The sequence below is a fragment of the Trichoderma atroviride genome, chromosome 7 (genome assembly GCF_020647795.1).
Source record: "Trichoderma atroviride chromosome 7, complete sequence".
In the NCBI taxonomy this organism is placed as follows: domain Eukaryota; kingdom Fungi; phylum Ascomycota; class Sordariomycetes; order Hypocreales; family Hypocreaceae; genus Trichoderma; species Trichoderma atroviride.
Window position 1 is genome coordinate 2,871,682 of NC_089406.1, and position 19,743 is coordinate 2,891,424.

A 19,743-nucleotide genomic window follows, 5' to 3' on the forward strand; every position below is an offset into this window, starting at 1 on the left:
CACATGCGTCTCGTCAGCTGTGTAGTATAACCACCAGTCGTATGCATCCATGGTCATCATTGGAAGGAGTGCATGTCTCTACAACATGCTTACTCGGACAATTCGACCAAGCAAATCCAAGGAAATAATGAGCTAGAAAGCCAAGGCTCTGTCGCTCGTGGGATAGCACGAATCGCTTGCCAGCGAACATCTATGCAAGGGCGTTTGGCTGCAAGGGAGTTACCCTGCACAGCCTTGATTGGCGGTTGTCATGCGGAATAACGAGGCTGTCTGAGACAATGGATGAGGAGTTGACGCCAACTGGCATTGAAAGATGCGATATAAATAAGGGAGGAGTGCCAACCGCTGAAATGCTCTCCCTCTAATTCCTTGTTTCGGTAGTCTTGATAGTATAATATTGGTGTTGTAAGATTAGTGCGCAACAGCAACAAGCAGGCCTCACCCAATTCGCATCCAAACGGAATAGTGAGATTGCAATACTCGAGAAAAACCATGAATAAGGATATTTCCATTTCTGTCCGGCCAGGCCCCGACGTGATCGAGCCTTTGGCTGAGCACACGGCAACCATCATCTTCATCCACGGTCTAGGCGACAAGCCAGAAACACTGCACGAGCCCATCAACCAGTGGAGGAGCAATGGCCAGGTTGATAACATTAAATTTGTGTTGCCGCACGCACCGATAATCCCGTTTACAGCGGTATTGTTCCACTTTACATGTTGATTTGAGCTTCCATGTGGGCTAATAGGAACGTAGAAAGCGAGCGCATATATGCCGACATGGTTTGATATTGTAGGCGACCCGCTCCCGATTACTGACCGTGCTAATCAGTGCTGTAGAAAGTTTACGATGGCTTGCCAGATGCGCTCCAGACGGATGAAGACGTGGATGGTATTTTCGCCAGTAGGGATTACATCCACAGCCTAATCGAAGAAGAAACCAGCGCCGGAATCCCATCCGAGCGCATCATGCTTGCCGGGTTTTCCCAAGGCGGAGTGATTGCCGCGGCTGCTGGCCTGACCTATTCGCAGCCTCTTGCTGGCATTATTTTGCTTTCGGCATGGCTGCCATTAGCTCAAAAAATCATGGAATACGTCCCTGAAGAAAATCCAAACAAGGAAACTCCCATATTTCAGGGCCATGGCGTGGATGACCGGTTGGTGCCGGTGGGATTTGCCAAGAAGAGCCGAGAGGCTCTGACGGCGATGGGACTTTCAGTTTCTTGGAATGTGTACGGGTGAGTTCTTTTGATCGCCTAGTTTCCTCTCAACGTTTAAACATCAAATCTCAAGACTATTATAGTCGGCCATGCTAACTGGTGGTGGTGGGCAGCCGATGGGTCATGAGACTTGCGAGGACGAGCTGGACGATGTGGAAGCGTTTATTGAAGAAAGGCTGCTGTAGCTTTTATTGACTTGGTGATGCTTGATGGGCAGGTTCACAATCTACAGATGTAGGATTTGATGTTGGGAAACCCATGTTTGTTTGTATTGCTAAACGCCAAGCAATGCGGACGGTTTCAAGATGCCACGGGCTGTGGAGTTGAAGCCAAAGAGTGGAAACTGAGGGACGTGTTCAAGCGGCGCTTAGGCCGGTCCAAATGCAAGAAACCAGACATAGGGCCATTGCGCCACTAGAACTAGTGCTATGGGGGTGATCCGCTGGCAGACAGATTGATCACTAACGTTGTAGGCCATGCAGACAATCAAAGCTTCCAGACTCCGTTTCATGGCCGTTCGATACTGGTCAGCGTGTTGAATCTCTGGCTAGAAGGAGCTGCAAATCTTCAATGACCGCTGCCATGGCCTACAGGTGCCTGTAGCTAAACAGAAAGGACTCTAGTTCGGTGTTCGTGGCCTTGCATATGCCCCTAACACCACGTCACCCCCCCAACAAGGCTGCCTGCATCGGCTGCTCTACCCGCATCACAAGGGAGCGATGAAGAAACAGGCGCTGAGCAGAAATAGGCGACAAAAAGGACCAAGATAAGGGCAATGCCTTCTGCATTGACGTCAGGTGTCATGCGTGGCGGCTTATGGATGGCCACGGCGGCACGGCGGGCATTGCGCCAACGGATCACGCTGCAGGATGGGACGCTGCAAGGCTTGGGGGACGCTGTGGCCCGTTGAGCTGTGGGGGAAGAGGCCAATAACTGCCCGAATCACCAGCCAGTAGGTACCTAATCGGCAGGAATACAGCGGAGAGCCATACCGCACAGCACCGCACAGCACAGCACAGTTCTGCCTGGCATAACATAACCCCGTCCCCATGGCATTTCTGACAAGTGCACCAATTATTAGATGGCATGACTCTCGACTTCTCTCTCTGCTCTGCCATGTGCTCTCCAGTTGGTCGTGCGCCTGTTCTGTCGAAAATCTGCAGCGCCGTGCGCTTGATCTGAAGCTTGTCTGTGTAGCGTGGGCTGTGCGTGTGGCTGGCCATTGTTTTTTTATCTCTATCTTTTATCTCTTCCCGCCTTGCCTCTTATCAATCTGCAACACCAGACTTTCCCAGACAGAGCCGAGCCGGCCACTGGGATACGGCCCAACGAGAATAGAGACATTTCTCATCGCTGCCATCGGCCAAGGCACTCTCTTTTCTGTTGTTTATTCTCAAAAGCCGATTCATCCACCCTCTCCCGCAAAGCATGGCGACTCCCACCGTTTCTCGTCCCTCCAGTCCTGCGACCTCCCAACTGCCGCCCATGCCAGAATCTCCCGTCTACTCTCTCGCCTCTACCGCCCTCCCGCTCTCCCAGTACAACCTGCCTCTGCCGCCTCCGCCCCGCCCGCTGCACTCTGTCATAACAAAGGCAGATCTCGAGCGGTCGCAGGAGGCCTATGCCGGTCTCCTGACGTCGGCCAAGGCGTACCGGGTTGCTCTCGCGGCTCTCTCGACGGCCGCCTCCACCTTTGGCTCTGCGCTGGAAGCATGTGCGAGACTCAAGGAGGCTCGCTCCGAGCCCATTGGCCCTGCCGGGACTGCCAATATGACGGCCAGCTTCACGACAAAGGGCCAATGTACCGCCGATACCCTCATGTCTGCGTCGGGCGTGCACCACCTGATTGCCAACCACCAGCAGATCCTCTCCGAGACCGTCTACCGCTCCTTCGAAGTGCCGCTGCTACACGAGCTCGATAAGTGGCAAACCGTCATTGGTGACGAGGAGGAGACGTATCAGCACAACATCAAGGCCCAGAGCAGAGAGGTTAAGCGCCTGGAGAAGGAGGGCCTGAAGCTGCATAAGCAGAGACGCAGGGATGTGGCGCGGTTCAGAGCCCATCTTGTGGAGTTGACCTACAAGCTCGATGGGCTGACAAGCCTGCATTCGGACCATGCGAGGACCTTGTTGCGAGAGAGCCAAGAGACGAGCGGCCGGATAGTCGATGCGAGCTGTAGCCTTGTGCGAGCCGAGGTGGACATATTCGAGAGCTTGGCCAGGAAGGGCTGGAGTGGCGGCGGCTTGGACGACGTCTTGGAAAAGGGCCAGGACCTGTTCGCCATTGAGGACGACCCCTTCCACGGTGCCGGCACGAGTGGCGGCGAAGGGGTTAAGCTCTTCTCTATCCTGCCGCCAAAGAGCATCTTGGCCGACACGGCGTCCGAGCCGAGAAGCGAGAGCTTGCTGACCGACGGGGAACGATACCAGTCGCTTGCTGCCACGGCCGCAGATGCTAAACCGCAGAGTGCTGACTCCGAGAGCGTCTTCTCGGTTGACTTTAACAAGCCGCGGAACGCTCGCCCCTTTTCGCCACAGCCGATTCGGCGGGCGCCTACAGATGTGACGTTTGACTTGTTGGATAATCTTGTAAGCTCTCCGTCTCTTAGTCTGCAAGACGGCATGTTTCCACCGTTGAGCGAGAGAATCGGCGAAGAAGATGAAGACGAAGAAGAAGAAGAAGAAGAAGAAGAAGAAGAGGAGCACGAAAGGAGACTAGAAGCAGAAGAAGAGCATCGTGATTACGACAATGTCGACCACGATCGTAACGACCACGGTTATAATGAGGACAATCATAGCAATGGAGAACGGTCTTCTGAGGAAGCGAGGGAACAGACGCTCTCAGATGATGATAGCGGGGATCTCACCGAACGTGAAATTAGTCATGAGCATGAGGAAGAAGATGATGACAGCGGAGAAGATGATCATGGCAAGCAAGAAGGAGAGGACAGACTGGGGCTGTTGAACCCTGACTACTGAAGAGATTCAACTCCCGCACAAACAGCATAGGAGAGGCGTCTTTGAGGTGTATAGAGCTCCTTTCTTTCTCTCCTTCTCTTTCTACTCTTTTCTCGTCCTCTTCTCTTTTTCCCTTGTGTCAGAGGCATTGTTTGGTGTTCGGCTCCATATGATTGAATGGCTTTACGAAATGATTTACTAGATTGACCTTTTTTTCCCTCATCGTTTGAAGAGCATGCATCATCTTTTTTTTGGGCGGACAAACAGGATTACTTTTCTCTTATTTTCTTTTTTTGGCATAAATAGATGTCTCAAAGCAAAAAACAACAATATTCAAAAAAGAGTCGGGGCGTCTCACAGAAGGAAACTGGTATAAACAAACTGTAGACAAAAAATCCCAAGGATGCATTCCCATTTACAGAAAGAAGAAGAAAAGAGCTTTCGTCTTAACATATATTACCACCCCTCATCTCAACCTTTTCTCCTTATTGTGTTACAACCAAGTGGAACGCCTTACAAAAAAAGAGTCCATGATTTATACCCATGTACCCCTATTAAAATGCTCATGATGAGAAGAAATCTCCCTCGATCCGGAATAATGCAGCTGTATTGCTCTCTTCTCCGCGTCCAATATGTGCGCTGCTGCTTTGGCATCAACGAAAAAACGCTGTTTGGATGTCTCCCTTTTTGCTTTCGTCTATCCTTTCCATCCATTCGTATCATAAAACATCCCATCCAGCTTCGAGCTCCAAAAAAAAAAAAAAAAAGATAAAAAAGAAAAACCCTAAAACGCAGATATAACACCGTCAACCAGTAAATCTCCTCTTAGTCATCCTTGTCAATGCTATACACATCGCCTCTAAACAGACTAAACGTGGCATCAAGCCACCAGATAATCTTCCAGTAGAGACTTGCGCGGCCCCAGTCAAACTCGCCGGTTTCGGTTCGCGGCACCTCGTTGCCAATCATGCTGCCCGAGAACCACTTGATGATGGGGAGTGCGTTGAGGACGCGCTGCACGACGGATTGTTGCGGTAAGAGGGCTTGTTCGGCAGGGAGGAGACGGGCTTTGCGTGCGGTGGGGATGCGTCGGCAGAAGATGCTGTCCTCCTGGCCGATTTCCATGGGCTCGATGCTTGTTGTTAATCCGAAAGGCAGGGGTTCGGTAATGGTGGCGCTTGAGCCGTGAGAGATGCTCGTCAGGGTGGCACTATTCATGGTCTGGCTGGACTCTCTCGATTCGGCAGGGGACAGGTCGAGAAGACGGCTGTTAAACGTCGTGGGAAGACCCGACACCGATTTCCTCTTGGGCTGTCCGAAACTCGGCGGCGCAAAGCTCGGCACGCTCTTTGATCGCTCCTCTTCCAGCTGTTCAATGTCCGGGCAGGCCTCGTCTTTGGCCGGTGCCAGTCCCCGGTAGGGCTCAGCATAGACGAGGTGGCCCAGTATCCTCTGCGGGCTGGAGTAGACGGCAGCATTGCCAGCCTCGGCGCTCGCAAACGTGACCTTGACCCAGTGCTCGCCGCCATCGGCGCGGTTGACCAGGGCGCGCTCCTCGGCCGAGAGGTTGCGGCGGCGCGTAAAGGCGGGATCGCGCAGCTCCGACTTGTACCGTCGCTGGGAAGACGGCGGCTCTCGGGGGTAGTCTTCGAGGATGAGGCCGGCGAGGGACTCGTAGTGGGCGATGGCGGCGTACTGCTGCGTCGACGAGCGGTAGCCGCGCAGGACGAGCTCGACGGGCGACGACTTGACGGCGGCGCGCTGGGGCACGGCGTCTTCCTGGGCCCCTGAGGCGGCGCCGGCGGTGGCCTTGCGCTGGTTGGAGGGCGGGTTGGCGCTGGACTGGTTCGTGACCCAGTCGTAGAAGAGCTTGTCGGCGGCGGCGAGCGTGGGATTCTCTCGGCCGCGGGCGGGCGTGCCTGTTTTGGAGCGAGACCGTCTTGTTGACTTGCCAAAGGAGCCTGTTTCAGCGATGCTCCGCCGTGTTCTGGTTGTGCCTTCGTGTCTAGCGAGTAGAGGCAATCGTTAGTTGGTTCTTTGAGAGATGCGAGATGAAGATGCCATACGGATATATCATGGCATATGGCCTCTTGATGCCGTCCTCGCCGACATAGCATTCTTCGTCGGGGACGTTGTGCAGGATGAGAGGCGCCATGGCGGGCGAGAAGACAAAGGACAAGACGAGTAAATTGCAGACGCGCGCGATGCAGGCTGAAAAGGGCGTTGGTCAAGCTGTCGACGGCAGCCCGATGATGTCGCGACTTGCGACTCAGTGAGTGAGGTGGATGGTGAGATGCAATGCAGAGGCCCGAAACCTTGATGCCGAAATTCTGCAAGGTGAGCTTTGGGAAAAAAAACACTAGCATAAACATTGAACAGCGATGCACTAGCCACAGGCATTCTGCGGGGCGCCACAGTTGTCCGTTTGTAGCTCCAAGCCTCAGATTCGCTGATGACTAACGATGTAGGATTGAATACATGGAAACTGCATTGAGCTCTGCAAAGGGAAATTTCTTTGAAAAGTGTAATTGTGTTGCTTTATTCTTCTTCTTTTTATATATTTTGAGCGTTTAATATTGCTTGTGTTGACGACGAAATGTTTCGCTCTTAAGCATACCAAGCATCTCGTGCGGATCTCAGGCCACTCTTGAACAATGTATTGGACAAGACTTTACCTTGAACAAAGTGTACCAGCCACAATGGCGTTGAGTTTAGGACTGGGTTACATACTAATATTTGCATTATATGGCTTCTGCGGACGAGAACGGTAGACTTGGGCTGTAAGAAGTCATGAAAACGGGTAGTTTGTGTGTGTCCTACGCTGTTGCGGGTAGCTTGATCTTTGCTGAGAGGGAAAACTCCCATATGCGGTACTGCAATAAAATTCCCCATGTCTATTAAACATCGTATAGTGGCATGCTACATTATCAATCCAAAATAGCTAGCCAGTGACATAGAGTTGCTTTGCTCTGCTAATTCTCATGTTCAATTGGGGATCCGGACCTAGTTCTACTTGTTAAGAGTGACCATTCAGAGGCAATATTTATCAGGCTTGGTGTGGTGCAGCAAAGAGATTCCTTAGACAGGTCACCAAATATCTACAATTCCCCTGGTCGCACTCTTTTAGATGAGACAGCGTAGATACTGTTTTTGCTTAAAGGATAGGTTCTCGCAACGCCACTGTACTTCCAAGTTGAAAGTGCTCTTTCGAGGAAACGCAGGTCCCAAGGCTGCGGGTTGGGCTAATCACGGAATTGAAGATGCTGAATACATGTATACGATTGCACTCGGCGTTGACATCTAGATGTAAAGTGGCATGTGATGGTAAAAGAACTCCTTAATACCTCGGACACTTCTAAGGCTTGATTCAGACCAACCGACTAGCCACTTTTTGTCTTGCCGCGATAGAGTCAAAGATATGAGATACGCCTGTTGTAAAATCTTCTTTATATACATGTATAAGAGAGAGAGAGCAAAGGAGTAAGTAGCTTCTCAGCAGCTTTTGAGCCTTTGCTGTACACTCTTCATCAAGGACGGCGTATATCGGAAGCTTCAAAGCTGGTGACTCCTTAATGTTAGTCCGAAAACAATTATCACGAAATACTACGCAAAGTAGCAATAATTTTAAGAATTGAACAATGTATTATGTAGACTGGGACTGGAATGCGACATGCATCAAGAGTCTCAGGCACTGATATAACAACAAAGAAGTTTATTTTAGCATCGCAAGCAGAAGCCATAGAGTTGTTTAATTGTTTCGAACATTGTCGTCTCGAACGCTGACTAGATACTTTTCTCCTACAAAAAGTGCAAACGTCGAAACAGTTTCGAGAAAGAAGCAGGTTATACGGACCTTTGTGTGAGTCCGCATTATGATCTTTACATGGCTCGGGAATATGGCGATTACTGAATAGACACTACGTAGGCATGCCAACGTGAATGTCCCTAGGAAAGTGTCCGGAACTCGTAACGAGCTACTCATCTAAAGAAGCAAAAAAAATAAACGCTTGACGAGAGTGGGACTCGAACCCACGCGGATTGCTCCACCAGGAATTGCTGTTAAGGTAGCCTTAACCTGACGCCATAACCAACTCGGCCATCTCGCCAGATGCCGCAAGATGCTGGATTTTAGCAGTTGAGAATGCTCATGTCTTCTCATTGGTCAGTTTGCCGCACCATGACTGTATTGAGAATGTGAGACGGCTGCCGTCTGCTTTGATGTATCGTTGAGATGCTCGCCAATTATGATTATGTGGCCACTGTAACATCCAGTGACACTAGATCACTGGATGCTGGACTAGCAAAGCCATCACCACATGAACGAATATTCTTCACGAGCAGTTGAATAATTAGGAAAGTAATCAATTCATTGGATGGGGAGGATGTTGCGGCCGTTGAGATGCTAATAGTAGAGGTTTGAGGGGAAAATCCGAACTAAGCACGATATGGTTTCGCTCAAGGCTTCTACCAAGCCTAGGGAATGATGGACGCTGAGCCAAAGCTTAATCCATGTATGCTTTATATGCGTTATCAATAAATTGAAGAGCATTACAAGCCGTCCGCCTTGGTATTAGTAGAACTCAATCGAGATGCATCAATTGATTCAAAGGCTGCCATCATCGAAACGGCTAGCCACCAAGTATTATATCCTTAAATGATGGTAACGTGTTTATCCTCGTCATATACAGAACGAATGAGGCGAGCAGAAGGCCATCACATCCAAGGCTCATCTACTAAAGGCCTTTTAAGTCGAGACGATGGTACAAAAAGGCAATTCATGAGATCATATTTTAACTTTAGCTTGAAACAGTATCAACTGCGACCTCGGAGTCTCTAAGCCCGTTTTCCTGCATCACGGACCAGCGATCTCCAGAAACAATGACGTAGAGATCAAATCACACCGCTATGCCCTTACTTTTCGCCTAATTGCTCCTCGCGTCTCTAGTTTTGCCTAGCAGAGACCTGAGTTTGACAGCTACAATATCGCTTCACTTACTCCACAGCTCTCGGCTAACAAGCTCAATGCTCTGGGTCAGTGCACGCATTCTAACTCTAATTAGGCCAAACAGCCTGCAAAAAACATGAGACGAACTTGTTGATGCGAAAACGAGTTTAGAGAAACACCGCCTCTTTTGAAACCTCAAACACAAACAAGGGCAGTCCCTACGCGGTCCATCTTCAGCCCTACTTCAATCACGGCAAAGTCCGTCCACTAACCAGACATGTACGTGTATACTCACACCGCCCTCACGTCTCATTCCTCTGCCTTATTTTTGCATGGAGTTCTCTGCATCCTTGCCTAATCCTTCAGTAATCCTGCGCATTCAAGTAATCTGTTCTCTTCTCATTCCAACGCGTCTCACTCAATTCATAACCCCCCATTTTTAAAACTCCGGCATCACATATTACGGGGGGGTCTCTGTTACCATCCCACTGGAATCCTCTCTTCTCTCACACCACGTGGAGCTGGACAGGGGTATAGCAGCAAGCACTTTACCCCTGCTGCTCTTCAGGGTCCTGGGTCTCACATCATGCTCACCAACCTTTTTAGGGTAGATTTTTCGAGATTGAAGCAAATAAAGAGAGGGGGGGAGGAAAAAAGAGAAAATAGCGGCGGTACCGGCAGATTGGGCTGAGCCTCCTCCTCAATCTCCTGTCAATGCGCTCGGATTGGCCAGACTAAATCTGTTTGTTGGTTTTAGAAAATTTTGATTGAAGCTTTTAGATAGCTTGGGGGGTCTAGCATCCAGACTACTGGGCGTCAAAGCTTTGAGAATGCCGAGACTAGAAAATTTTATCAAACCGTTTTCTTTGCTTTTGCAGTCTTTTTTTACCCTTCTAGACCGAAAAGTCTAATTACTGACTGCTAGCTCCTATGCACTATCTTGAAACTATCTCTAGATCTCCAATTGTCAAAAGAAGGAAAAAGAAAAAAAGAAACGAGATCTAGATTCATCTAACCAGGGATAATGCAAAGTCGTACTCGGACATGCCCTCAGCTCACAACAATGTAACCCCAACGTGCCATTCCCAATCCCACGGCTCCCCCCTGAAAAAAAAAAAAAGAAAGAAAGAAAGGAGTTATTCTTTAAGGTTACCGGATGCCGGCATATGTTTCCTGTTGGCTGCAACATAAGCTTTCAAATCTCACCAAAAAGCTCAGTTACATAAGATAGGTACTCGTGCCATAGAGTTTTTCGGTCCCCCCTCAGCCGTATCTCAAAGCTACGGGGAATTTGGAATTTGGAGAAGCTGTCATCTCCATAAAAAATGGGCTTGTCCCAAAAGTTTCTCCGTTAGAAAACACTTTGACGCCATCGTTGATGCTAAATACCACAAGATGCAAACTTACATAACAAGGCATTCACCACTCACCGTATGGCATCAGACAAACCCGAAAGGCTAAATCACTTATCCGTATATACGAGCACTTACACATAACTTTACACACAAAACCCAAATACCATTTACAGCCAATGCCATTGAAAAAAACGTAATGTAAATCAACAAAAGCAATCCCGCTGATAAGCATCCTTTCAAGCTACCTAATACGCTCCCATTCGTATCTCGTATCCCAATTTCTCAAATTCCCATCACCACCCCCCCTTGTTATTAATAGCACCGCCGCCCTTCTTAGCCGGGGGTCCAATAACATCCACCCATACTAACTCTTCTTCCGGCCTGGTCCCCCTTCAAACATGGGGCGGTGTTGCCGAGCCTCGCCCAGTCCAAGTCACGATGTTGGAAAAAAAAAAAAATTTGGCTGGGGAAAAAAAAAAAAACGTAAGCTAGCCAGGGGCATGTCGCGTGGCCCGGCAACTCGTACCTTTTTTTTTGGTGGTTTTTTACTGCACACTGCACGCTGACTCTATTGCCGGCATGTGCCGATATGCCGTTTGCCCAGAGCTGGGGTGGAGAGTCAATGACGACGAGATACCCTGTCCAGCTGGAAAGGCCAAGCCTCATGTGCGTGCCGGGCGGCAGCCAAACCGAGTGCCAAGCTAAAAACGAGAAAAGGCGAAAGCGAAAAAAATTTTCAAGTCACAGCGGAAGCGGGCATCAATGACGTTGGTTGTTTATGCTCTTGTATTGATATAGATTTAGAGCAATGGTTTGTCAGGGACTATTGCCCTTGTGAGTATGTATGTAGCTAAGCTATGAAAATGTAGACAAAAAAGAAAAAATTCAAATGATGGACGTATTGTTGCAGTTGGTAGTCGTGGTGTTGTAGGGTCCACCCCCCTCGGGTATCCAATGCCAATCAATCCCTTCCCGGCCGTCGCCTCGTTCCAAAAGTCCCAAATATCAAACGTTGATATGAAAATGCAGTGATGCAAACGTTGATTCTCTTTAGTGTGTAGCCATAATCCAAGGCCGTGCCAAATATCCCATAGAAATCCTTCCCGTAAACAAAATAAATAAAACAAAAAGAGATGTTGTAGACCCTGAGGTCTTTGTGTGCATAGTGTGCTAAAGTGCAGACGCTGAATGTTGGAGTTAAAACGCTTATAATGATAAAAAATATATGCCACGAAGTGAAGATGGATACTGATAGGAAATGATGGTTGATGTTGTAGTGTTATGCCGATGCATCATCGGGATTCAAAAGTGTCCATGTCTTCGCGATTGAAGACGATGCCTCTTCGCTTCCAGCCCCCGCGCCTGACGTAGTCGTCAAAGCTGTCGACAGGCTTATATGTTGGCCTCTTGGGGACGGGGGCGGCGGAGGTTAAGGAGCTAGGGGTAGATGCGCCAGCAGCTTCGGCCTCTTCAGCATCGGCAATAGCGGCTGAAGTGGGCTCAGACATGCTTGACACAGGAGTGAGGTCATCCAGTGAGGCAATGGTGGATGCAATAGTAGAGTCGGACCAGCGAGATTGGTTTGCTGGCTTCGGTCTGCTTGTGATGTGCATGAAGAAGTAGTCATGTGGCTCTTCTGTGGCATCGTAGTCATGGTTGCTCACAGGGCTGGCATGAGGTAGCTCCATGGTGAACTGTGTCTGATCCTCATCCTCGCCATCAAAGTCTCTCTCAGAGGCTTCCAGGTCGCTGCTCTCGGCATCTTCGCTGTCGTAAAATGTTGGCGCTGATTCAAAGTGTTGCCGATCAGACAGGATAAATGGCCGGTCATGTAGCCGCTTGGGTGGGTAGGTTGAGTGAATAGAGAGTCCGTCGAAGCTGGAAGCAGTGCCGGAGCTGGTTGCCAGACGAGGCGTATGTGCGCGCAGAGTGGATGATGATGAGTCTGAAGAGAATGACCGGTCGGAAGCCGAGGAAAGTGAGCAGCCAGAGAATGAAATCTTTCGAATGTGCAGTTCGCGGGGTTTGGACCCTCGTCGCTGGCCAAGGCCGCTGAAGATGGGCATGATGACGATGGTTGTTGTATAGATGGTTTGGTGTGTCGATGTGGGTATGAGTGAGTAGAGTTGGTGAGTGCGGGTGTAAGTCGATTGGGGTATAGTAGTAGTAATAGTAGTAGTAGATGAGAAAAATGGCGATGGTGTTGATAATATATATGCTGGTCAAATGGCAAACTCAATCGGGCATGCAGCCAAGGCGGAACGATCGGGCCAATAAAGTGTAGGAGGTGAGGAGGTGCTGTGTATGATGTAGTCGTGCGTATGATGGGCGTGTCCGGGCACACGAATGCAGGAGGTGGCGAAACAGGCGATCAGAGGCGGTTGATTCGTCTAGAGTAGCTATCAACACAAACGCTGCCGATCGTGTCTTTTCAAGCGTCTACGAGCCCGAGTTTGAGGGTTAGCAATGCGATGCACAGGACCATCCGGAGTGCCGAGGAGACGGGCTGGTGTTATATGTGTGAATCCATCATGATGCGGAGGCGTGGGCGTCGGAGCATGGGCGTGGGCTTGGGCGTGGGTTTGGGCGTGTAGATTGGCTGGCGGGCGTGTAGATGCCGGGGTCTGTTAAAGCCCATGTGCCTCGCATGGGCATCGGATGGAGCCTGGACCGGGCGGTGGCTTTGGCCGGCTCTCGTCTCTGGTCCAGGTACGGAGTATCTTTCTGTGGCTGCTGAGCAAAGCTGCCATGGGCGCAACCTTGGCTTCTCCACTGCGACTCCGAGTGCGAGACTAGCCGTGGTGATGACTCCAACTGAGACCCGTGAGCCGATGGCTGTGCCGACGACTTTTGCTCGTTGGGACCGCCAAGACCCGGATCCAGGGCGTGGCTTGTCCAGTCCGGCAGGCAATATGGCATGTTGTGTTGTGTCGTGGGCCAAGAATCACGTCCAACAGCGTCCTGGGGCTTCCCAGCTGCCCGGTGCGGTGCCAAAAAGCAAAGAAGCAGAGATCACGTCGAGATGTGTGTGCATTGACGTCTGCTTCAGCCGCAGTCGAGCGCTGATTGGGGCGATCCAAACCAAACGAAACAAGCTGCCCTGCATCTGCATCCTGCGTCTCCAACTGAACCACCTTTGGGGTCCGGGCCAAGCCAACCACGGCTACCACCTCGTAATCGTGGGCTGATGGCCCTGGTCGCAGCTCTGCTAGGGATCCCCGTCCATGTCAAAACCTTCCGTCCAGCGAAACGTGCTGTATGGTAGACGTCATGTTGACAGGGCGAGTCTAGTTTGTGCCCTTGAGCCCGTGGTTGACGACGCCCGCCCTGGGCCTACAGTAATACTTGTAATAGTACTTGCAACAGCATCAATAAGTGGCAGCATCCTCGCCGTCAGCACGCAAGGAGCCGCATCCAGACTCGAGCTAGCACCCGGTGGTCCTGCAGTTACCTGGCAGGCAGTAATTTCAGCGGCCTGGAGGCACTCTGCGCGCGCGATTCTCAGCAAAGGCCTCGACGAGCGATGCGACGCTGTTGGCTGTGCAAATGGCGAACGCAAGGGAGGCCTTGGCTCCGGACGGCTCAGGCACGAGCAGCTGCGACGAATGCTGGTAGCGGCATCGTCAAAGTCAAAAAACCTGCTAGTGCCCCTCTTCTGTGCCGTGCCCTGGAGCGATCGTTCAGGCACCGGCGTGCATCTGGCAGCGCCGTCTGTGACGAGAATTGCTTTTTTCTCTGCTGGCGGTCAGCTGCACGATTAATTGCACACGGCGGGACACGGCACGGCATCAGTAGATAGGAATGGATAGGAATGGAGTTTGTGCAGAGGCGACTGTCATTGGCCGCCACCGGTCATGATGGCGATTGTGAGTCCATCGTGGCGGGATTGCACGGCTGCGAGGTGTTTTAGCGAGGTGCTTTAGATGTTGCTTCTTAGTCATATCGCGCAATCTCTTCCCGTCCTTGAGCAATAGTACGGCTACTAAGCACTGGTTTTGCTCCAACATCATCTGCTATATCTTGCTAAATCACATCGTGTACCTTGGCGAGCATCGTCGGTTCCTGCCCTATTGCCTTATCAACGGGGACCTTTCCTGACTCTTGCCGCAGCTAGTGTCTGTACCCATTTAGCATCTGGATACGCTAATGCACATAGTTACAAGCTGGTTTTTTGCGGAGTGCAATAGCAAGATACGTGTAAGTGCGGGATTGTCTCGGAGTTGGGTGTAAGTGCTGTGCGAACATGCGGCCAGATGCCAGAGTCCAGCTTGTTTGATGCTTGTCTGCTGGATCCAGGGAACATCTTCAAAAACCCACACGAGATGATGCACATGTAGATGGGCGCAAAAACACACCGAATCCATCACTCAGCTCATACATCAAACGCTGCATGCGCGAGGCTCCGCACTATTGGGACAGGGCAGCTCAGCTACTTCCGTCGCAATCGTGGCCCAGCTGCCGATCGGGGTACCCTGAGGCTGAGGCTCCAGACCGATCGTGCAGCGGGCGGACGAGGGGAAGATCTGTTGTTCACGCAGTTTCATGCAGCTTCACATAGCCGCGGGCCAATCAGCTGCTCTCCATCATCCAGGTGCCTTCATTTACGTCCCATTTTTTGACCCATTTACGCCCTCTGCCCTTTGCGTCTCCTCACCTCCCCTCATTGCCCCCTCAACGGCAGTGCTTCTTCTCATCAAGCGAGCCCCAGAGTGCTGTGATGGCTGTGATAAGGGCAGCTTATGGCTTAGGCGGATCGCTTAGAACGATGGCGTCCAGCAGCACAGGGGTATTGGGGCTTTGTGGCTTGGCTTGGCCCGATCGCTCATTCGCTGCCCTCGACGTCCCCTCAACGCCTCTCAGGCACCATGGCTGCGCTGCCAAAGTCAAATTGTGTTAGTTGGGCGAAACGGAGTAATGGGCGGGAAGATTTGTCGTACGAGCCCATCTACGAATTAATTCCGACGCCTTCGGGTAGTGCTATTGTCATGTTCATGTTCGCAGAGCCATTTCTGAGATGCCACGGCCCCACGATTTTGCCTTTGTCCAGGGCTTCGGGATGCAACCAGTCATCTTGTCAAGATGGCTAATCTGCGAATCAAGCTCTCAAAGGGGAGCTCCGATTGGAAGCAGGCTGCCACTTTACCCGTTGCTGCTTTTCCTGCAGCCAGCTGCAGCCTGGGCAGATCAGCCGCACAGGCATCGTGCAGCCGCAATCTCAGTAAATTGGATTTGCGCCGGGGTGCCATAACCATAATCATACTGTAGCACCTGTCAGGCGGTGGGCGCCATCTTCATGTTGGTTGCTCGACGAGGCACACCGCAGCAGAGAAATTGTGGTATCACGATGCTAGAGTGGCCGATCAACATGTTCAAATCATCGCCGAACGACTGGAGCCCGAGTTTGTGACTGACAGCCAGACGTGCAGTCCGAGACATGGCCAACAGTTGACCCGCGTCAGTAGCATTATCAAGTTGCCGTTCGCGTCGGGCCTTTCCACACAAAGTGCGACAGCTCTACACGCCGTTTACCACGTAGCATTGATGTCTTTTACTCGATTCTCTGTTGAAAATAGTGTTGCCCAGGCCGCAATGGCCAATATGGAAATCGTCGTGATGCCCGATGACCTTGCCCACACCCCCCATCCACCAGCTGGAAATGTCAGCTGCAGCAGATTCAATATTCATGCATATAACGCTTCACCGCGCACCAGGCGGTCGGGCTCGAGGCAGGGAGCCAACAAACCTGGAGTTGACATGTTTGGGCACATACAACAGCCAGAGATTGCGCCCCCAACTCGATACTGAGATTGCGTTTCAATTTCCCCTCAGCCCCCCCGCCAACCTGCCCGATATAGCATGCAGGATGCTGTACTCTATCTGGGTGTGTGCCGTAGAGCCTCTGCCGAGTGTGGTCACAAGGACAGGTTGGCTGCAGGTACGGCGCAGGCTAGAGCTGCACGCAAGAAACATGCATGCATACAGTCGCAGTGCAGGTCGTGGTGGTTGCGTCGCATGATGACAAAGCCGTGTCTTGCTCTCACACGACGACGGGTCTTGGACTCCCTGCGCAGCCATCGCCATCAGCGTACAGCGCTCTATGCTAAGATCATGGTCAAGTCGCCGATGTTTGTCGGCGTCCTGGCGCAAAGGAGCCTCGGGAAGCCCGCTGCAAGGATGATGCAGAGGCCATCGCCGCCTGTGCTACTTGGCCCAAGCCCTCGGCGGCATCACCAACGCCCGGCCGCTGCTTGGTGTTCAGAGCTCCTCGCATGCTTTCCCTGCCTTCCCCTACGGTGCTGCAGTCTGTAGGCATCGAAAGTACCGGCGCAGCAGAATCCGACAACCTGGTCGCAAGTCTGCCGACGCCCTGAGTCCCAAGCGCACGGGACCGTGGAAAATGCTACCCTCGTCGGTACCACGTTTCTGACCCCTCGCCCTTGTCCGTCACTTGATATTTGGTCATTTGGACTCTCGCCATGGCTTGCCCTGTGCTCTACACCCCGGCCTGGCCTTTGCAACCCTTGCATGCCTCATCAGAAATCACCACTCGATGCAGGCTGTTGGTGTTGGGCAGTCCCAACTCCACGGCCTCGTTATCATACGCCGTGCAATGCTCGAGTTTGGGACGCCATAGCAGTCACTAATCAACGCCAGATTCCACTGCTCTGGATACACTAGCTCTCGCACGCTCTTACCGTGACCATTGCATCCTGCCCGTCGCTTCCACGGCCGTGGTAAGCAATCTCATATTTGTCAGACCTGGGCTCCGCTTCACGTTGCTAGTGCAAGAGGACCAACAGATGCCGTGCGAGTACTTGTACACACATACTCATCCAGCCCTGCCGCTCTGCCGCTGCTCAGTACTGCTTATGGATTACATTATAGATCCTTCTTGTGCGGGGAGCCTCAATCCGAGGGCCACAAGGCTCAAACAGCTCCGCCGGCGAGTGATGAGCACTGGAGCAAATGGGCGCGCAACTCTCATTCCACCCGGCTGTCGCTGCTCCACAGGCCCTGAGGCTCTCAGTCCTAGTTCTCCCGAAGCCGAGCGTGATGGAACGCCCACAAGGCGTGCCGCCTTCGTCCCGAGGGAAGCTAGTCGTGGTAGCACGCACTTGTCTTGCTTGTACGTGGACACTAGTGGCGAGTCGAGATGTGGATGATTTGAAACCGCTTGGACACATGAATCAGTCAAAAGGTCACTCAGCCTAAAAGCCGAACAGTATGTTTTCAGGAGCTAATTATAGTTGGCAAATGGTGGACGACATAAAGGTAGAATTAGATATGCGGCAATGGACAGTATATTGAAGAGAGGATTACAGTCGTGGCAACTCCTTCATGCGTATTACCAATACATGTATGTACATACATGGCATTCTTACAAATCCGCTCTAAAACACACAATTCTCAAGACCAGTGAATATTCTGGTAGATGTTACCGTTGCAGTTTCTCTTACAGTATCCGTATTCCGAATGTTTTACAGGCTTCTCCGCACCATTGAGCAAGATTTGATGTTTTGCTCGTCATTACCTACGACATGTAGTTAGAGCACTGGCAGGGATATCATACGATGCCTTTTAAAGAAAATCCCAGAAGAAGATGGTGTCTCGTATCATGGAAAATATCTCTCAACATTGGCCCGGAAGTAGATGCCATCATGCTTCTCTACCCTGGAGCTTCTCCAACTGATGGCAGCAGCTCTCCCGCAACATCACTAGCAACTGCCATCTCAGTACTGGCGAGGTCCGTGTAATTCCAAATTTCAGATTACTGCCTGATGGACCAGATATAATCAGGGCTGAAAGGGGTGCCGAGCGAGCTCTAATCCATGCAGCCCTGCTCTGCTCTCGGACTAGGCCCTTTCGTTTCAAGGATCAAGAGAATACACTTGTCAACCTGATTGTACTACATGGATATTATACCAGCAGATTCCAAACTGACAGGGAGGATCAAACGTCCAGCAAGCCATGCCGAATACGTCCTGATTCGGCGCCCGTCAACTCACTGGAAAGCCCGGGACTTCCAGATGGATTTGTACTTGGCCAAGAGGTTTTAAAACAACCTGCAGGTACAGCTTAGCCACATGACAGCGAAATCACAGCCCGTACCACCTAAGCGGAAGCACACTTTCACGCAACACCAAGCACAAAAGGATTTTTTTTATTGACACATTTCCGAAGTTTTTGTACGAGTAGCTGATTTCGAGGATTTGAAAAGGACCCGACGGCTTGGATTTGCGTAACCCATCTATTTCCGGTGTTCATATCTCTAGCCGTCTTGTACACTCGTGTTATCGTGTACATGTACGTTTGTGTTTGTGTCACATATCAGTCAAGCAAAAGAGGCGCCCTCATTCCCGGAAGCATCGTGTCCCGAAGAGTTTGGTCTTCCATCTCATCCGGCGTTCAAACCGGGAGCTTGGATGACAGCCCGCTTCAATTCTCTTTTGACACCCCCCTCCCATTCTCCGAGCAAAACGAGATGGAATATGGAAGAAAGAGAGAAAAAGGGCTGATCGTCCAAGTAATTTTTAGTACTAACAAGTGCTGCTAGAATAACGCTATCGAGCACTCCCGCACCCCTGGCGGCACGGCACGCTTCCCTGCTCGCTGGTCAGCACTCCATAATTTCTCCCATAGCCTCAAGAATCCTGGCTAGGCCTCTTTTTTTTTCAACTCTTGTGATTTTGTCAATCCGACGCCCGCAGACTAGTGCAGTCCATCCTGTCTGTCACTTACGTGTCACGCTAATGGGTATATAAAAAGGAACGGCACGGAGGTGATTGGGGTTTCGGGTGGGTAGTACGGATGACTAGTGATGCTATAACCGTACACGGCTGTCTCTTTTTTCTTGTTTAGTTTCCCCCTGGCTAAGATCGGATTTTCCAGAGTTGCGATATCATACACTCCCCCCTCCCTTCCCCATCCCTTCTCTTATAAGAGCTCAGCCCAGTGGATGTTGAAAACGAAAAGATAACCTGCATGGCCCAGGCCCTCCGGGGTACAGATAAGTGTCCGGGTCTTCGGGCCCGGGGTACAGATGGAATTCCCCATCAACCTGTAGGGAGAGAGCGCCCTGATAGGCTTACCTCCCATGGCTTTTTGCTTCCCCTCAGTCATTTTGGCAGGATCCGACGCAGTGTCTATCATCCTTCTGTCATTTACGTAGGGCGGACAGCACAGTCACATCAACCATGCTAGACTGCAGGGGCGAAACCCCATGGGATGATGATACCGACACCATGGTCCATGTGATTGCCAACCCG

The 19,743-nt window shown here is 51.2% G+C and overlaps 7 protein-coding genes and 1 non-coding gene across 8 annotated transcripts; 4 read left to right on the forward strand and 4 right to left on the reverse strand.

Annotated features, from left to right (window-relative positions):
- Positions 1-492: 492 nt before the first annotated feature.
- On the forward strand, positions 493-1,414 carry TrAtP1_012945 (uncharacterized protein; the record flags this gene model as incomplete). Its single annotated transcript, XM_014088631.2, has 4 exons — positions 493-699; positions 757-792; positions 840-1,237; positions 1,333-1,414. The coding sequence occupies 4 exons, from the start codon at positions 493-495 to the stop codon at positions 1,412-1,414; spliced, it is 723 nt and encodes a 240-aa protein (XP_013944106.2).
- Positions 1,415-2,647: 1,233 nt separating this feature from the next.
- TrAtP1_012946 (uncharacterized protein) lies at positions 2,648-4,198 on the forward strand (the record flags this gene model as incomplete). The annotated part of the gene is made up of 1 exon (XM_014088632.2): positions 2,648-4,198. The coding sequence occupies one exon, from the start codon at positions 2,648-2,650 to the stop codon at positions 4,196-4,198; it is 1,551 nt and encodes a 516-aa protein (XP_013944107.2).
- TrAtP1_012947 (uncharacterized protein) lies at positions 3,895-6,678 on the reverse strand. The gene is made up of 2 exons (XM_066115731.1): positions 6,244-6,678; positions 3,895-6,182 (listed from the first exon to the last, which is right to left on the reverse strand). The coding sequence occupies exons 1-2, from the start codon at positions 6,330-6,332 to the stop codon at positions 5,003-5,005; spliced, it is 1,269 nt and encodes a 422-aa protein (XP_065971831.1). The 5' UTR covers positions 6,333-6,678; the 3' UTR covers positions 3,895-5,002.
- A 1,507-nt stretch (positions 6,679-8,185) lies between these two features.
- On the reverse strand, positions 8,186-8,283 carry TrAtP1_012948. Its single transcript has one exon. It is a non-coding gene; the product is annotated as a tRNA-Leu (tRNA).
- Positions 8,284-11,255: 2,972 nt separating this feature from the next.
- TrAtP1_012949 (uncharacterized protein) lies at positions 11,256-13,007 on the reverse strand. The gene has a single exon (XM_014088634.2). The coding sequence runs from the start codon at positions 12,541-12,543 to the stop codon at positions 11,770-11,772; it is 774 nt and encodes a 257-aa protein (XP_013944109.1). The 5' UTR covers positions 12,544-13,007; the 3' UTR covers positions 11,256-11,769.
- Positions 13,007-13,573, reverse strand: TrAtP1_012950 (uncharacterized protein; the record flags this gene model as incomplete). The annotated part of the gene is made up of 1 exon (XM_066115732.1): positions 13,007-13,573. The coding sequence occupies exon 1, from the start codon at positions 13,394-13,396 to the stop codon at positions 13,007-13,009; it is 390 nt and encodes a 129-aa protein (XP_065971832.1). The 5' UTR covers positions 13,397-13,573.
- A 128-nt stretch (positions 13,574-13,701) lies between these two features.
- TrAtP1_012951 (uncharacterized protein) lies at positions 13,702-14,423 on the forward strand (the record flags this gene model as incomplete). The annotated part of the gene is made up of 1 exon (XM_066115733.1): positions 13,702-14,423. The coding sequence occupies one exon, from the start codon at positions 13,702-13,704 to the stop codon at positions 14,236-14,238; it is 537 nt and encodes a 178-aa protein (XP_065971833.1). The 3' UTR covers positions 14,239-14,423.
- A 3,712-nt stretch (positions 14,424-18,135) lies between these two features.
- On the forward strand, positions 18,136-19,136 carry TrAtP1_012952 (uncharacterized protein; the record flags this gene model as incomplete). Its single annotated transcript, XM_066115734.1, has 4 exons — positions 18,136-18,221; positions 18,440-18,546; positions 18,696-18,781; positions 19,032-19,136. 4 exons carry the CDS (start codon positions 18,136-18,138, stop codon positions 19,134-19,136), a joined length of 384 nt encoding a protein of 127 aa, XP_065971834.1.
- Between the last annotated feature and the right edge of the window lie 607 nt (positions 19,137-19,743).